The sequence below is a fragment of the Carcharodon carcharias genome, chromosome 1, assembly GCF_017639515.1.
Source record: "Carcharodon carcharias isolate sCarCar2 chromosome 1, sCarCar2.pri, whole genome shotgun sequence".
Classification (NCBI taxonomy): Eukaryota; Metazoa; Chordata; class Chondrichthyes; order Lamniformes; family Lamnidae; genus Carcharodon; species Carcharodon carcharias.
Genome location: NC_054467.1, coordinates 40808649 through 40826176, shown reverse-complemented (window position 1 = coordinate 40826176; position 17528 = coordinate 40808649). Strand labels below are relative to the sequence as shown.

At 39.3% G+C, this 17528-nt stretch overlaps 1 protein-coding gene across 3 annotated transcripts in view; it reads left to right on the top strand.

The window, feature by feature from the left end:
• The window catches only part of spata5 (spermatogenesis associated 5), a 496065-nt gene extending 479777 nt beyond the window's left edge, over positions 1-16288 (top strand). For all 3 annotated transcript variants that reach the window (XM_041196527.1, XM_041196518.1, XM_041196509.1), the window contains one exon: positions 15991-16288. In XM_041196527.1, coding sequence (XP_041052461.1) covers positions 15991-16167 — 177 coding nt within the window. In that variant the 3' untranslated portion in view covers positions 16168-16288. The remainder of the gene's footprint in view (positions 1-15990) is intronic.
• The last annotated feature ends 1240 nt before the right edge of the window (positions 16289-17528 follow it).

Below are 17528 nucleotides of genomic sequence, written 5' to 3'. Positions count from 1 at the left end.
AGAGCTGCCTCCATCCCAGGAGCAACTTGGTGACCTCCAACAGTCAGTCTTCTGACTTCCTTCTCCCGGTGGGGTGACACCTAGAAGAAGTACTATGTTAAGCCATAGAACAAATTCACCATGCACAGCTCCCCTTCCACCTGCTGCATGGTGGCATTCTTCTGATAAGGAAACTGTGCAGCATGTACCATAGACAGGTCCAGACAGCTGAACCTTGTTTCAGCATGCTCTTATATGCTTTTCATGTATATTTGTGGAGGATGTGAATTGTACATTTGATTTCAGCACAGTTCATGGATTTTGGACTCATTAACCACAACTGAAGAGGGTGATCCTTGTCCACCCCAGGCACCATTAGCCTAGTTTAGATCTTTTCTAATAAATAATACTGGCCGTGTAAACTGGGATAGTATAAACAGTTTATGACAGCATGATCACACCTGATGGAATGGAACAGCTTCTTTTGATGGAACTGTCACATTGGTGAAAGGAGCTCATGGCTACATAAGTTCCAGCAATGAAGCCCTGTAGAATCCGGAGATGTTAAATGTTCAAGCTTTTTTTTATTTGTTCATGGAATGAGGGTGTCGCTGGCAAGGCCGTCATTTATTGCCTGTCCCTAGCATCTGGTAGTCATTCACTAATGATGTAGTGAATGTCTCAGATTGTCAGTTTGGGCTGATACCACTGGAGCCAGCTTGAAAGGAGACATGTGTCTAGAATTCTGAGGCTGTTTTTTCTTTCAAAGCAACAGGAAGATTTGTCCCATTTCTGGACAACATTTGCAGATCACAGGATACTCCAAAGACCTGAAGCTGTCTCTATGGATAAATACAGCTGATCTCCCTGGATAATTTCCAGCAACTGTGGCAGGATGTATGGGCTCACCTCCTTGGGTAGCTGCAGCTCAGGCAGACCACCCTAAGTGCAGATAGACATGCCTCTGTGCGTTCCTGTGGAATCCCGCCTTGTCCTCAAGCTGCCTGAGGACAAGAGGATTCCCAGGGACCTGTTCATCTTCCAAGTTTAGAATGATAAAGTAAAAAGGTAAGTTCTCCTCATAAGAAGGAGCTAAAACGGAAAGAACCAAAAAAATCAAAAACTGTGTGATAACAAGGCATGATCGAGAGGAAAAAAGTTGTATTAAAATAAAAGCAACAAAAGCAACCCAAAAAACATACGGAAAACTAGCTTCCAAAATAAGTCATCACACCTTAGTGACAATTCAGGAATTGAGATTCAAGATGGGCCCTTTAACTTTTTTTGAGCGATACAGTCACATTTCTGGGTCATGACACATCAAATGTGGAAGGGGGATGTCCTGCTCTCATTAACATAATTTTGGAATGAATTTGTATTGCTTCATCACCAAGACCAACCCAACTTTGTTGCAAAAATCTGGCCTGTGTGATCCTAGCATTGAGGAGGTGCAAACCTCCTGAGATGTTTTGATAAGCCCCACACCAGGTATGCACACCATTACAAATTTCCCTTTATATAATGATTCTACTTGCAAGCAACACTAACTTACTAGGAGTTGGGGATGGGAGGCAGATAAGTTATTTTAAGCTACATATACAGGTGCAAAACACAATTGTTGATGTACTTTCTACCTAAGGTAACATTTGTAACAGGCATCTGAAACTCTTTGCAAATGTACTTTAATTCATGTAATAGTTAAGAGAAACTTCTCTTTCATGTTGATGAAATATAGATAAGTGCCATAAAATAAAATCTGAATGGCCTCCTTCTGTGCCATAATAACTCTAATCATGTCTCAACAAAGCTTTTTATCACCTGCAAACCTGTGGTACAATTTTATTCCAGCCAGCCATCTGGTATAAAAACCATCGTGCTGTGTTCACAGCAGTGCAACCAATATGGCAGATTTTACAGCACATGTTTTTCATTTGGTAATTTTGGTTGATTGCTTACAGTTGGGCTGGTTGAGTTGGACATCCTCAGATCTATTTCCCACTGTGCACTAGAATATGTTGGAAATTAACAAGATCAATATATCAATTATTTTTCATTTATGAGCCTATCACAAAAGCAATTGTGATGAGATCAGCTGAATGTGCAGTTATAACTTTTACAAAAGGAAAACATAAAATAGTAAAGCCTATAGTGATCATTCACATATGCATGCACTTTTCCACTATTCAGTACAGCCAAGAATTTATCATAGTAAGACTAATGTGGTGCAGCCTTCTTTACAGGAGTGTATAAGCTGTTTATACTTTACCCTGGCGAATGAAGTGGAACACCACAATTACCACATAAAGTGTAAATGTCAGGACCACCATTTAAGAATATAAGGCCATATTTTCCTCTGTGTGTTTAGCTTAATGATAATAGACAGGAATAATAGGTTAACAAAAAAGACTGTAATAGACTTCTTAGGCCTGATTGTTTTCACTGCCCTGCTCCCAAATAACACCTGAAGAACAGATAGAATGCAAAGCAAAAATGGTAATTAGTCCTTCTTCTTATTCTGCTTCTGAACAGCAGCTATTATGATTTTCTGGTATCTGAAGAGGGTGCAGCAAATTAAATTATAAATGAACATCAAAAGGCTCAACTGTGATTTCCCAAGCAGCACTGCATGCATATCGGGGCAAACTATCCCCTGTAAAACCTGATTTGTGAGCAACTCTTTGAGCACACCTAGCTTGGGAATGGGCTGGTATTTTCATGACAGGTCTCATTCCTTAAAAAAGACAATTCTTGGCCTCTTTCTCCACTCCAACGACTGCCCATGCACATCTAGTCTTTTCCAACTCCTCAAGCCTGTCATTGCCACTCAATGCCATGTCTACCTTTCTCACAATTCCTTTTGAATTCCTTACCCTGGATTCCTCCTTGCACATAGTAAATAAACAGCCCTGATAAAAGTAATTAATACTATGCGACTGTCACTGTGTCAGAATATCTATCCTTGCCTTCTTTCACCTCTGCCAACCTGGTCACTCACCTCGACCTCCTTTTATCTTTTGTGTACTTCCGTGCACTTCCCTTGCTTTGTTCCATTTCTACCTGTCGCAATGTGGTCAGTGCATTTCCTCCTTTCCGTGCGCAGCTATCTTCCATTTTCTTAGTTTCATGCTCCTCTTCAGTGACACCATCCATCAATATGAAGTTAGCCTCCATGTCTGCTTAGATGGCACTCAACTTCAGGGGCTATATTTGAAAATCATGCACAGTGATGTAACTTTTAATTCATTAATAAATTCATTCTCAATGTTTTGTCATAATAAAGGAACCAAATATTTAACATCAACTGACTGACAAGCTCTCTTGGATCATCTGTTGAAAAAGCTAATTTAAATAATAATTAGTAAGGCTTTTACTGACACTTTCATGCAAAACTCATTAGCAAAATAGAAAAGCAGCTGAGTGAGCTGCTCATATCACTGTATCACTGGATAATGTTTGTGTTTTGCTGTTGTGTATTTTGATTATAAAAAGACCTCAGAGACTTGATATCTGTCCTTGCTTTCTTGCTTCACAATTCTTGTGGCTGTGCTGATGAGAGAACAAAGCTAATTGAGATAAAGTTTATTATATTTTGTTATTTTCATCTATCAATGGTTGCAAAGTATGCAGCAAAAGCAAATAGGGAATCCAGAACTTACAGTGAACCATAAAAAAGCTATTTGAACTGTTTGTGGTCCCAGACCAAGCGCTCAATGGTATTTTCTCCACAGCACATTGAATAAATATAACAAGATGCGTTTAGTTTATTTGGAAGAATGCAGAGCTTGTGTGTTTGTTTCTGTTCATGTGTAGAATGCACTTGCTGTGACCATTTCAAAGACCAGCCACTGCATCAGACTCTCTGGCGGAATGCCAGTGCATTCTGTCCAGCACTGTTCAAGTTAAACTGTGAATGTTATGAATACTAAAAATGGAGGATGTTGAGAGAATGTTGAGAAGAACTAATCTGAGTTGCCACTGACTGCACTGCTGCATCTCCTGACATCCAAGTGTTGTCACTGATAAAGACCATCTCATTTCTATGGCATCTGTTTTGGGCTTGCTTCATTAGTTTGGTTTGGCACTAATTATTTGACACACTGATTCTAAAAATGTTTCATTAACTCAAAATGTAATGCAGAAACCAATATTAGGTTACCCATTCTAAGAGATAGTGCACTCTGATTGATTAGCAGATGTATAATTGTACTGAAATCATCTTATTCTAGAAATCTGAGTGAATGAAGGTGCATTGCTTTACAGCTCTAAGGTAAGCTAAGTGGTGGTACCCCTTCCAGAAGCACCGAAACTTGGTTTACCCCAGTGCCTCTGAAAGTAGGAGCAGCACAAATACTGCCCCTGACAATTCTGCTTGCTTGAAAAAAAAACAATTGTAATGATTTTTGGGGGGAAATGGTCATAAAAGGTGTACATGAGGCTCTGCAAATCATTGGCTGCAAAGCTTTTGTGGCAAATGGCGGACCATAGATTAGGCAGTTGAGATTTTAAAAGTACAGCAGTGAGTGATATCCCTGCTCTGTGGGATTTATTTTAGATGACATTGCCTGGCCATGCTCCCAACTTTCAAAATAAACCATTCCTTAGTCGTGCTGCCATTGACTTCTTCTTTGACTCAGTCTTATGATCACAATAAGATCATGGCTGAACTGATTGTGTCCTTAACTCCACTTTCCTGCCTGCCTCCCAAAACCCTTAACTCCCTTGTCGATCAAAAATCTGTCTAACTCAGCCTTGAATCTATTCAATGACCTTCCTCCATTGCTCTATGGGGAAGAGAATTCCAAAGACTAAAGACCCTCTGGGAGAAGAAATTCCCTCTCAGCCCCATTTAAATGAGAAACCCCCTTATTTTTAAACTGTGCCCCCTAGTTCTAGATTTCTCCATGAGAGGAAACATCCTCCCAACATCTCCCCTGTCAATACCCCTCAGAATCTTATATGTTTCAATAAGATCACCTCTCATTCTTCTAAACTCCAATGAGTATAGGCCCAGCTCAACCATTCCTCATGAGACAACCCTTTCATCCCAGGAATCAGTTTAGTAAAACTTCTCTGAACTGCATCCAATGCAGGTATATCCCTCCTTAAGTACACAGACTAAAACTGTACACAGTACTGCAGGTGTGGTCTCACCAATGCCCTGTACAGCTGTAGCAAGACTTCCCTACTTTTATACTCCATCCCCTTACAATAAAGGCCAACATTCCATTTGCCTTGCTAAATACTTGTTGTAACTGATAAAAACAAAAAAACTGCGGATGCTGGAAATCCAAAGCAAAAACAGAATTACCTGGAAAAACTCAGCAGGTCTGGCAGCATCGGCGGAGAAGAAAAGAGTTGACGTTTCGAGTCCTCATGATGCTTCGACAGAACTTGAGTTCGAGTCCAAGAAAGAGTTGAAATATAAGCTGGTTTAAGGTGTGTGTGTGGGGGGCGGAGAGATAGAGAGACAGAGAGGTGGAGGCGGGGGGGGGAGGGTGGGGGGGCGCTGTGGTTGTAGGGACAAACAAGCAGTGATAGAAGCAGATCATCAAAAGATGTCAACAACAATAGTACAAAAGAACACATAGGTGTTAAAGTTAAAGTTGGTGATATTATCTAAACGAATGTGCTAATTAAGAATGGATGGTAGGGCACTCAAGGTATAGCTCTAGTGGGGTTTTTTTTTATATTATGGAAATAGGTGGGAAAAGGAAAATCTTTATAATTTATTGGAAAAAAAAAGGAAGGGGGAAACAGAAAGGGGGTGGGGATGGGGGCGGGAGCTCACGACCTTGTTGTAACTGCATGTTTTCATGTTTCATGATTCATTTACAAAGACACCCAGATCCCTCTGTACCACAGCATTCTGTAGCCTCTCTAAATTCAAATAGCATTCTGCTTTTCTATTCTTCCTGCCAAAGTGAACAAAATCACATTTTTCCACATTATATTCCATCTACCAATCTTTTGCCTACTCACTTAACCAATCTATATCCCTTTGCAGACTCTATCCTCCTTACAACCCGGTTTTCTACCTATCTTTGCATTAACAGCAAATTTGGCTACAAAAGTCAGTCCCTTCAGCCAAGTCATTAATTTGGATAGTAAAGAGCTCAGGCCCCATCATTGACCCCTGCAAAACTCCACTAGTTACAGTTTGCCAACCTTAAAATGACCCATTTATCCCGACTGTCTGTTTCCTGTTAGTTAACCAATCCTCTATCCATACTAATATATCATCCCCAGCATCATGAGCTCTTAGCTTGTGCAGTCACCTTTTATATGACACTGTATCGAATGTCTTTTGGAAATCCAAATACACCACATTTACTGATTCCCCTTTCTCCACCTGCTTTTTACATCCTCAAAGAACTCTAATAAATTTGTCAAACACAATTTCCCTTTCACAAAGCCATGTTGAATCTGCTTGATTGTATTATGGCTTTCTAAATGTCTTGCTACTACCTTCTTAATAATGCATTCTAGCATTTTTCCAATGACAAATATTAAACCAACTAGCTTATAGTTTCCTGCTTTCTGTCTCCCTTCATTCTTGAATAGCAGTGTCACATTTGCTGTTTTCTAATCTGCTGGGCCCTTTCCAAAATCTAAGGAATTTTCAAAGATTACAACCAATGCATCCACTACCTCTGCAGCTACTTCCTTTAAGACCCTAGGATGCAGGCCATTGGGCCTAGGGGACGTGTCAGCCTTTAGTCCCATTGGTTTTCCAAGTACTTTTTCTCTAGTGATTGTGATTGTTTTAAGTTCCTCTCTCCCTTTTGCATCTTGATTTTCTACTACTCTAAGGATGCACTGTGTTTCTACTGTGAAGATAGATACAAAGTACTTGTTCCAAAGTCTCTGCCCATTTCCTTGTTTCCCATTATTAATACCCCAGTTTCACTCTTTAAGGGACTGAAGTTTACTTTAGCCACTCCCTTTTTATATACTTGTATTTACTGCCTGTTTTTATATTTCTTGCTAGTTTTCTCTCATACTCCAATTCCTTGCTCTTTATTGTATTTTAGTCATATTTTGCTGGTTTCTAAAATTTTCCTTCTGTGCTAACACTAATCTTTGCAGCATCCTATATCTTTTCTTTCAATTATACACCATCCTTCACTTCATTAGTTAGTCATGGATGCTGCATCCTTCTCATAGCATCTTTCTTTTTCAATGGAATATATCTTTGTTAAGAATTCTGAAATAGCTCCTTAAATGTCTGCCACTGCTTCCCTATCGTCTTACCTGTTAACCTACTTTCCCATTCCATTTTAGCCAGTTCTGTCTGCATACCCTTGTAATTGCCTTTGTTTAAGTTTAAGACACTAGTTCAGACCCAAATTGCTCACCCTCAAATTGAATTTGAAATGCTTTCATGTTATGATCACTGTTACATAGAGGATCCTTAACCATGAGGTCATTAATTTATCTTATCTCATTACACATTACCAGAGGTAAAATAGCCTGCTCCATGGTTGGTTCCAGAATGTATTGTACAAAGAAATTGTCCCAAATACACACCATGAACTTATCTAGGCTACTTTTGCCAATTTGATTTGTCCCATCTATATGAAGGTTAAAATCACCCATGATTATTGCAGTACCTTTCTTAGAAACCCCCATTATTTTTTGGTTTACACTCTGCCCTACAGGGGACCTATAAACCACTCCCACCAGTAAATCCTTTGCTATTTATTATCTCCACCCAAACTGATTCTACATTTTGATCCTCTGAACCAAGATAATTTATCACTACTGTATTGATCTCATCCTTTATTAACCTTTTCCTTTCCTCCTGTGCTTCCGAAATGTCAAATACCCTTGAATGTTCAGGTCCCAGCCATGGTCACTTGGCAACCATATCTCTGTATTGACTATCAAATCATACTCATTTATTTCTATTTGTGCTATCAATCTATCTATCTTGTTATGAATGCTGCATTCAGATAAAAAACATTTAATTTTGCCTTTTTACCACTTTTTCCTATTCTGTCTTTATTTGCTGGTGCATTTTTATGTCTACATTCTGTCCCTTCCTGTTACACTCTGGTTATCATTACCCTCATGACTACCCTGAACTATGGCCTTGTCCTTTCTCTTTAACTTTTCAAATCTCCCCTCACCCAAACCCCGCCCCCCCCTCCCCTGCCATTATTTATTTTAAAGCCCTCTCTACAACCCAAGTTATATGCTTCACCATTACACCATTCCCAGAATGGTTCAGGTGACGACCATCCCAACAGTACAGCTCCCTCTTTCCCCAGCACTGCTGCCAGTGTCCCATGAATCAAAACCCATTTCTCACATGTCAAATTTTGAGCCACACATTCAACTTTCTAATCTTATTTACCCTATGCCAATTTGCTCCTGGCTCAGATAGTAATCCAGAGATTATTATCTTTATGATTCTGCTTTTTAATTTAGTTCCTAGCTGGTCATACTCCTTTATCAGAACCTTTTTCTTCGTCATACCTATGTCCTACCTATGATGGTATCCACATAGACCGTGGCAACTGGATCCTTCCCCTCCCACTCCAATTTCCTCTCCAGCCCGGAGGAGATGCCCTTTTCCCTGGCACCAGGCAAGCAACACAGTCTTGAGGACTTGTGATCTCAGTTATAGAGAACAGTATCTATCCCAGTAACTGTATTTTCCCCTAGTTCAACTGCATTCCTTTTAACTGCCCCTGCATAAATGGCTCCCTGAACCACAGTGCCATGATCAGCTTGCTCATTGTCCCTGTAATCTCTGCTTTCATCCACACAAGTTGCAAGGACCTCATACCTATTAGACAATTGCAAGAGCTGAGGCTCCTCCATTGCTACCTTCTGGACCCCCATACCTGCCTCATTGATAGTCACACCCTCCTGTTCCTGACCACAGACCAAATCTGAAGTACCTAGCCTAAGGGGTATGATTGCCTCCTGGAACAAAGTGTCCAGGTAACTTTCCCCTCCCTGCTGCATCGTAGTGACCGAAGCTCGGGCTCCAACTCATCAAAGCTGAGCCGAAGTTCCTCCAGCTACAGACAGTGACTACAGATGTGGTTGCAATACATTTGCAAAAAATAGACTCATTGCTGTGGATCACTCTGATGTCCACCAGTGCCCACATGCTACAGTTGCAACAGATCACCTGCCTTGCCAACTTTATTCTGTTTCATTTAACTATTTAGGTTTCAAGCTTAGAAATGTCACTTAACTGTTGTCCATGGTTATGCTAAGTAGTTTAACTGGTTAAGCTATAAATTTAATGCAATACTTATATTATCCCCATAACAATTTAAACTATTCCTCCATTTAGAGGGATAAAATCTTTAAAATTCCCCGATCAACTACCTGCTCACCTAATCAAAACCTTGAACACTCACAAACTTCTCAAGGCTGAAAAAAGATATAAAAAGCAGCACTTCTTTTGCTCTCTGTGCTGAATTATCACCTGCACCAAATTCCCAAGTTAGCACTCATACCTTGTTGCACTCAGGCCTTGTCACATTCTCTGCCCCAAAAACTGAAACTTTATTATTTTTATACTCGGTGTGTACATATTTTCAATTTGTTAGGCACCAAGAAACATTGCCCTTATATAAGGAGTGCTACATGAATTGTTGCTGTTGTAAAAAGCTGCACCTATACCAGCTATTGCTTTAGGATTGGAAGAGCACTCTTCCACTTTATCAGGAAGCTGATCTAAGTAACTTATGATGACTCAGCTAGTTAAGATAGTAACTGAGTATTGCAGACTGAAAAAATGCCAGGTTCGATCCACAAGTTATCCCAATCTCAGCTCATATTCCTTGGTTGGTGCAACGAGGAGAAGAATTGGCTCGGCCTGTGTGAATGTGAAACTTCACCCCCCTTCTCTCTGTAGCTGAATAGTTTACCAACATTTACTATCCTGGCTCACACATGAAGAATGGCTACTTGGACAAGGTACTGGTGCACATTTATCCCAGCAAAAATTCAGTGCCTTCAGCGGAGAAAATTGATGAGAGAAAAAGGAGGGGAAATTATATCTATGCTTACAAATTATTCTAATTGATTTTCTATCCCATGTGTCATTGTGTCAGTCACCAGCTAGTAAAATCCCGTTTCATTTTGAACTCTGCATATAAGTTACAAAAGAAATGTAATGCAGTGAGTTTCTGTTCTTTCTGCCCTCACTTACTTCCCTCCCCTTCAATAGCTTCCCCTTTCATTCACCCTTCTGCCTGCCCATACAATTGATGAGCTGAGTTTTTCACTTAATGAAATAAAGATATTTGGCTGTAATTACTTTCTGTTGCATTGTGGAACAAACAGCTAAAACTGATGACATAACAGAGTGCCTCAAGTGTCCAGCAGGTCAGAATGTAGGAAGCCCTGGACTAATCTAGATAAAAGCTTGTCATTCTCTAAGGATTCTATGTTCCAGTAAAGAAAAGGTAATATTTGCATGCATTCTGTTTAGCATTGCCCAGCTCAACCCAGTAAATGCAGTTGCCATTTACCAGTATTGTCTGGTATTTAGATTTATCTGGCACATGTAGTTAAAGGATTTAATGAAGAAGCAGCAACATATTTGAGGTCAGAGCAGTTGTACAAATCTCTTCCAGGAGTGAGATTTATCAATGTGTAGCTGACAGCTGAATTGAAAAACCAGTCTCCCTTAATTGACACGTATTTCTTTGTGTTGTTTGTGGTCGGCTTATCTGCACTTTACATCTATTTGTGGCTAACAGTGAGATTTGAAAACTAGAAACTCAAATGTTTGTTTCTGTTACAGTATACTTCAACCAAAATAGATTTATTGTCATACTAAACCAAATCAAGAAGAGTCCTTCAATTTTTTATACCTAATTTGAGATGAACTGTTGTTCAAGACTTCTCTTCCCTTACCGCCATCAATTTACTCTTCATTCAAAGGTGATGATATATGCTAGGGGGCTGTTTTAAAAGCGCCAAAAGTCTTTTATTACCTCACCTTCCCACTCCGGAGACTTGAACACATAACACTTTAGTGATGGTAAAGCACTTTGGGACATCCTAATGTAGTGAAAAGTACTACATAAATGCAAGTCTTTTGCTTTTCTTACCTCCCTCCCTCCTCCACCCAAATGACCGCTCCTCATGATTGAACCTAGGCACTGAATGTCAAGCTGTCTGACTATGTGCAGCACTGCAATCAACCACTAAATAATGTTGTAGCAAAAGCAGAGCGCAGCCATAGATTTTGTGATGGCTGATCACAGCAGCAGTAACGTAACTGTTTCAGCACACAGAACCCTGAAACCCAAAATGAGAATAGGCCCAGTGTATGAAAGCAAAAAACTGCAGATGCTAGAAATCCAAAACAAAAACAGAAATACCTGGAAAATCTTAGCAGGTCTGGCAGCATCTACGGATAGGAGCAGCACAGTTAATGTTTCGAGTCCCAAAATATTAACTGTGCTCCTATCTGCAGATGCTGCCAGACCTGCTGAGTTTTTCCAGGTATTTCTGGTTTTGTTTTGGATTTCCAGCATCCGCAGTTTTTTGTTTTTATAGTTTGGCACCAGTCCAGCATGTTCTCTTTCTGGAATGAATGCTTGATGCGAAGAGAGCATCATAACACAAGAATGTTTTCATCAAGTTTCACCAGATTCTTTCTTCCTATTGAATTTCAAGAGCCATGATAGTGAACTAGTTTGAACAAAATTATAGTGGAACGGAGGTGCCAAAAGCAGGAAGCTGTTGATTCTGACATCATTACATTGTCAGGAAAATACAATTATTATAAAATCAGATAACTTCTACTTAAACATATATTTATTAGTGATAGAAAGGAGGATCTTGATATCATGGAAGAAATGCTAGAACCGCAGGTCAATTCATTTATGCTAACACTTACTTAGAGTATTCAGTAAATCTTGTCAGTCGGACTTCAGTAAAGTATGATAGGAGTTTGTAGTGCTGTAAGCACACCCAGCAATAGAATTAGTTTGTCATTCCCAACTTGAACTGTATTTTCAGAGAATATCTTAAAGTATGTGATACAGGAGTGTTATACGAGTGATGGTTATATTGGAAATGATCTAGATTGGTGAATTAAAAATATCAAACATATTGAGGCAGATCTTGACTGCAATAATATAAATTATGAGAAATATGTAACAGGCTGCTCACTCACTTTCACTCATTTTGCACTCCTTAAAGTGGAGATCTACCTCACTGTGCCATCTTTTTCTGTATTGTAATGCAACAAATATGCTGACTATGCTTCATGAAAGTTCTAAAAGTTGGTATTCTATATATTCTTAAAAATTGTAATGAGATGTAGTGTTTGAAAATCAAGTTTAAAAATCAAAATGACATGAACCTTGAGCAGCTTTTAAAAAAAAGATATTAAATATTCGTCTCATACTGACTTAGAGTTTATACAAGCTTTATTTTATCTGTATGTGGAATGTGCACTAATTTGACAACAGAAAGAATGGCCATGAAACTGGATAGGGTCCAAAAGCGGATAAAGACATCACATTGCCCATTGCTTCTCATACAGGCAGGTCACAAACTTGGTAGCCACTTAATGATGTTTTGTAACCAGCTACTAAAACCATCACAGAGCTCAGAATGAGTTATCCACAGTTTCCTTCATTAAGCCAAAATGCTTCCCTTCCGCCTGTGACACCAAGATCAGGAAGTTACTTTAAAACCACACTCTTAACTCTGTGTTTCACAATATAGTGAATTGGTACAATCCCTTGAAATTCCAATGAACCAGATGCTGTAGTAGAGCAGAAACTCACAGTTACACACATGGAAAAATCTTGGTCTGTGAGGGGAAATGTTATTGACCAAAATTTAAAAAGAAGTGGACTCAACACTCAGAGCCATCCCCTAACAGCATTGGTACTGGCCTGGGAACAAGCTGCCCACCTTTCTTAAGGATGCATGCAAAGCAATATTAAAAAATGTAATGGATGAGGTGGCAGAAAGTTGACTGCTCGTAAAATTAAGCTTGGCTGAGGACACAATGTAAAAATGATATTGATTTTTGTGAAGTGCACAGGGCGTTTTGGGTCTGAACAATAGTAGTTTTATTGTTTTGTGCAGTGAAATTATTTAATTAACTTCTTCATTTACACCAATTTAATTTGGTCTCCCTGACATTACATTTTTTTTAGTAACTGACAGATGAAAAATGGAAACTCAATCTGATGACTTTAAAAAATGATCCAGCAACTGTGAAATTTTACTGTGGGAATGCTACTACTGCTGGCAGCTTCTGATTCTCCCCTATTGAGAATCTTGCTGAAAGCCCTCGCTGAAAGAAATTTAAAACAATGTCAGTGATTATCTTAAATGCAACGAAGAATCTGCTACTAGTCCATGACTATCTTGTAACAAGATTGCAATATACCACTGTTGGTACAGTTCTTAAACGTTGCACCCACAACCTGCAATGTGTGAAAGCTGAAAGTGCTCTCAATGTCCAGTTTATGTTGCTCTGGCTACCCACCCAAGCCGAATCAGACTGCGAACGTCCTTAGTGTCTTACTCAAACCACAGCAGACCTTCAAACCACTTGATTCAGAATTTACAGTCCAGCTAAGCGCAATAACAGACACCTTGCTGGCTCGGCTGGTTAAAACGATGAATAAGTGAGCCAAATGAAGCAACGAGGCTCTAGGTTTACTCTCTGGTCTGTGCTGAATTCACTGATCTCAGCCAGATGGTAATACAAGAGCCCAGGATTCAGTTCAGTGAGTTCAATTAAAAGGGAACATTGACCATGGTTCCCAAAACTGATTGCCATGTAGACAATGGTGCACCTTTATGGACATTAGGCAAGGAAGGGACACTTGTACTGGTTAAGTATCCTGCTGTCACTCATTGTCCAAATTCACAGGTGCAAGAATGATTGCTTGAATGAGTGACTGGAGCTAGATGGATATCCATGAAACCATATCCTCAGGACAGTGGAAGGGGTGGTAGTTGGGTTGGGGAGGAGGGCAAGCATACTCAATCATAGTATTGTAACTAGTGAGTATTTTAGTGATTTCAACTTGTATTGTTTTTACAGTGCACAGTTTCAGCAAGTGTTTTACCCTGCTGATTCAATGTACCCCCAAATACAGATACTATAGCTTTGCTGCAATGATGGCATAAATTAGTGAAGAAAATTAAGTTCACAGATCGCAAGTGAGCAAATGCACAATGTAGCGTGATATTGAGCTATGCAGACAAGGAAGGTCCCAAGTTTTATCATTGGTCTAAAACAAGAACATAAGAAATAAGAGCAGGAGTAGGCCTGTAAAGCCTTCTCCACCATTCAATATGGTAATGGCTGATCTCAGGCTTCAACTTCACTTTCCTGCCTGCTCCCCATATCCCTCGATTCCCTGACAGACCAATAATCTGTCAATCTCAGCTTTAAATGCATTCAATGATGGAGCATCCATAACCCTCTGGCGTAGAGAATTCCAAAGATTCATAAATCTTTGATTGAAGAAATTTCTCCTAAACTCAATCCTAAATGAGTGGCCCTTTACCCTGAGACTGTAACCCTGTGTTTTAGATTCCCTGACCAGCAGAAACAATATCTCAGTATCCACCCTATCAAACCCCTTCAGAATCTTATATGTTTCATTCATATCACCTCTCATTCTTCTAAACTCCAGACAATATAGACCCAGTTTACTCAGTCTTTCATAATAGGACAATCCCCTCATCCCAGTGAAGCTTCACTGTACAGCCTCCAATGCAAGTATAGACTTCATTAGATACGGAGACGAAAACTGCACAAAGTATTCCAGATGTGATCTCACCAAAGCATTGTACAACTGTAACAAAACTTCTTTATTCCTGTACTCCAATCTTCTTGCAATAAAGGTCAACATGCCATTTTATTTCCTAATTGCTTGCTGTACCTGCATGCTGACTTTCTGCATTCTTTGTATGAGTATGCCCAAGTCGCTCTGAAAATCAACATTTACAAGTTCCACAATTTTCAAAAATATTCTTCTTTTCTATTCTTATGATCAAAGTAAATAACTTTGCACTTCCCTACATGATACTCCATTTGCCATCTTAATGCTAACTCACTTAGCCTGTCTATAACTCTTTGCAGCATCTCTGCGGCTTCTCCCTGCAGCTTACCTTTCCACCCAGCTTTGTATCATCACCAAATTTTGAAACATTATTCTTTTCACTTTGTGTACGTCATTACTATAGATTGTAAATAGCTGAGGCCCCAGCACAAATCCTTGCGGCATTCCACTAGTCATAGCCTGCCAACTTCAAAATGCCCTGCTTATACCCATTCTTTGCCTCCTGTTCATTAACCAATCCTCTATTCATGCTAGTATATTACCCCACCTCCATGAGCCCTTATCTTGCCCATTAACCTTTTGTATGGCACTTATTGAATGCCTTTTGGAAATCCGGTTATGCCACATCTACTGATTCTCCTTTAGCTACCTATTAGTTACATCCTCAAAAAACTCTAATAAATTCGTCAAACAGAATTTCCCATTTGTAAAATCATGTTGACTTGGTTTATCGTACTATACTTTCTAAGTGCATTGTTAAGAATCCCTTAATAAGCTGAGTTAACTGCTCTTGTACTGATCAGCTTTAGGCTTCAGTATCCCTGAACTAGTGAGGGGAAAGATTTACCAGCATTCCCATTTCTACTGGCTCTTTGGTGACTCCTGATGCAGATACACATGTAAATGTTGGTTTTGGACAGGTTCTGGCTCATGTGATGTCCCCATTGGTGAAGTAGCCTGCTTTCATTAATTACCTAAGATCACAAATGAAGATGAACAATGAAGGTGAGATTATAGAAAGGAAATGATTACAGTGGAATTTGCACAAGAGTCAATACTTTGAGGAGGGGAGCGAAAAAAAGATTCATTTTCCAAATGCATCAAAATGAACACAAAATTTATTTCCAGTGTTTCAAAATGTAGTTTTCATGTGTTCTTTTTTGAATTATCTTCCTTTAAATCATTAATTTTATTTATTGTCACTTCCTTTCAGATCATTGCTCTTTGTAGAGAAGCAGCTCTTCTGGCTCTGCAAGAAGATCTCCAGGCTAAGATAATTATGAAACAGCATTTTGAGCAATCATTTGAAATTGTCACTCCAAGAATCCCTAAGAAGCTTATGGACTTCTATGCTAATTACCAGCAGCAAAGTGGACTGCATATGCTATAAGATTGGAATGAGGTTCATTCACTGAAGACTTCAAATTCTTTATGATGAGAAACAAAATAATAAGTTTCCACTCCCCATATAAGTGTTAATTTTCACAAATAAAGACCCATTTTCAAATGAATTTTGTTTAATTTGCATTTTGTTATATTTGTCTTGCCACACATCATTCCTGAAGAGGAGAAACTCCAGGCTTTTCGAAGCACTTCTAGCAGTATATAGCTAGAAATGTTGGGATTTTTCCCTACCTCCCCATGGCAAAACTTTGGATTGTCAGCTGGTCTTGACAGTCCAGCACAGGTGTGAGCCCATGTCTACCACTCCATCTCACAGAAGTTTGATTCAGCAACATATCATGTCATTGTAACCATCCTTCATTCTCTATTTGCAATACTTAGTGACCTTTTATCCCCACTGTGGTTATATGGAGAAACCAATTAATAATGTTTTTGAATTTAAGACACTATAAGTCACTGTTTTGAAAACGTATATACTGTACATAAATTCTTGCTTCAGTTATGAACCTCTGAATATCTGAAAAATTTGGTAATACAAGTTATTTTAAGTTTTCTCCTTTTCCCCAGTTTTCTCCCCTCATATCCTGAAGACATTGGTTCATTGGGTGCTGCTAATCTCTGGTACCTCACTCAAATGGTCATGCTTCACCGCTGAGCCTGAAGGGTGAGTGTCGATGAGCAGTATGACTGTGGAGAACATCACAACAGAGTCTGATCCTATCCTTATCCCGTCTCCACAAATACACACTATCTAGCGGGATAACAGTCAGGAACAGGAACGCATTTCTTGTTACCTCAAATATGGGGCTGTTGTGTATGCTGTGTATTTGGAAAAAGATGAATCTCAAATAGGTATCATGACTCACTAGGGATGGTGCGCTGCAATATCAAGCCCCGCTGTTCCCCGAGCCGTGACAAATGTGAAAAGTTTGACCAAACCACCAAGTTGCCCCAATTCTACCTAACTGTTTAATTTAGGTTAACAGAATGCGAACACCAGGTTTGTAAACTTAATAAGTAAATAACTGTTTATTGAACAAATTGTCTTGAACTATTGGCAAAAGAAAGAAATATGAACTACTAACTTCTAACACTATAACTTAAACTCTATCGCCTTCTTAAATCTCTGTACACATACACAGATAAACACAAAACACATAAGAGACACAAAATATGGATTTTAAGGGTGAGATAAAACAGTTTAATAGCATCAATCCGGAGTACAAGATGTGATGGGTTGATTTTGATCAATGTCTTCCAAATTCCTCTCAGTTCTTGTCGACGACACGAGGTGGTCTTCCAGCACTCTAGTATTTATTTGCTTTACAGTGTCTCAGTGGTTTTCCC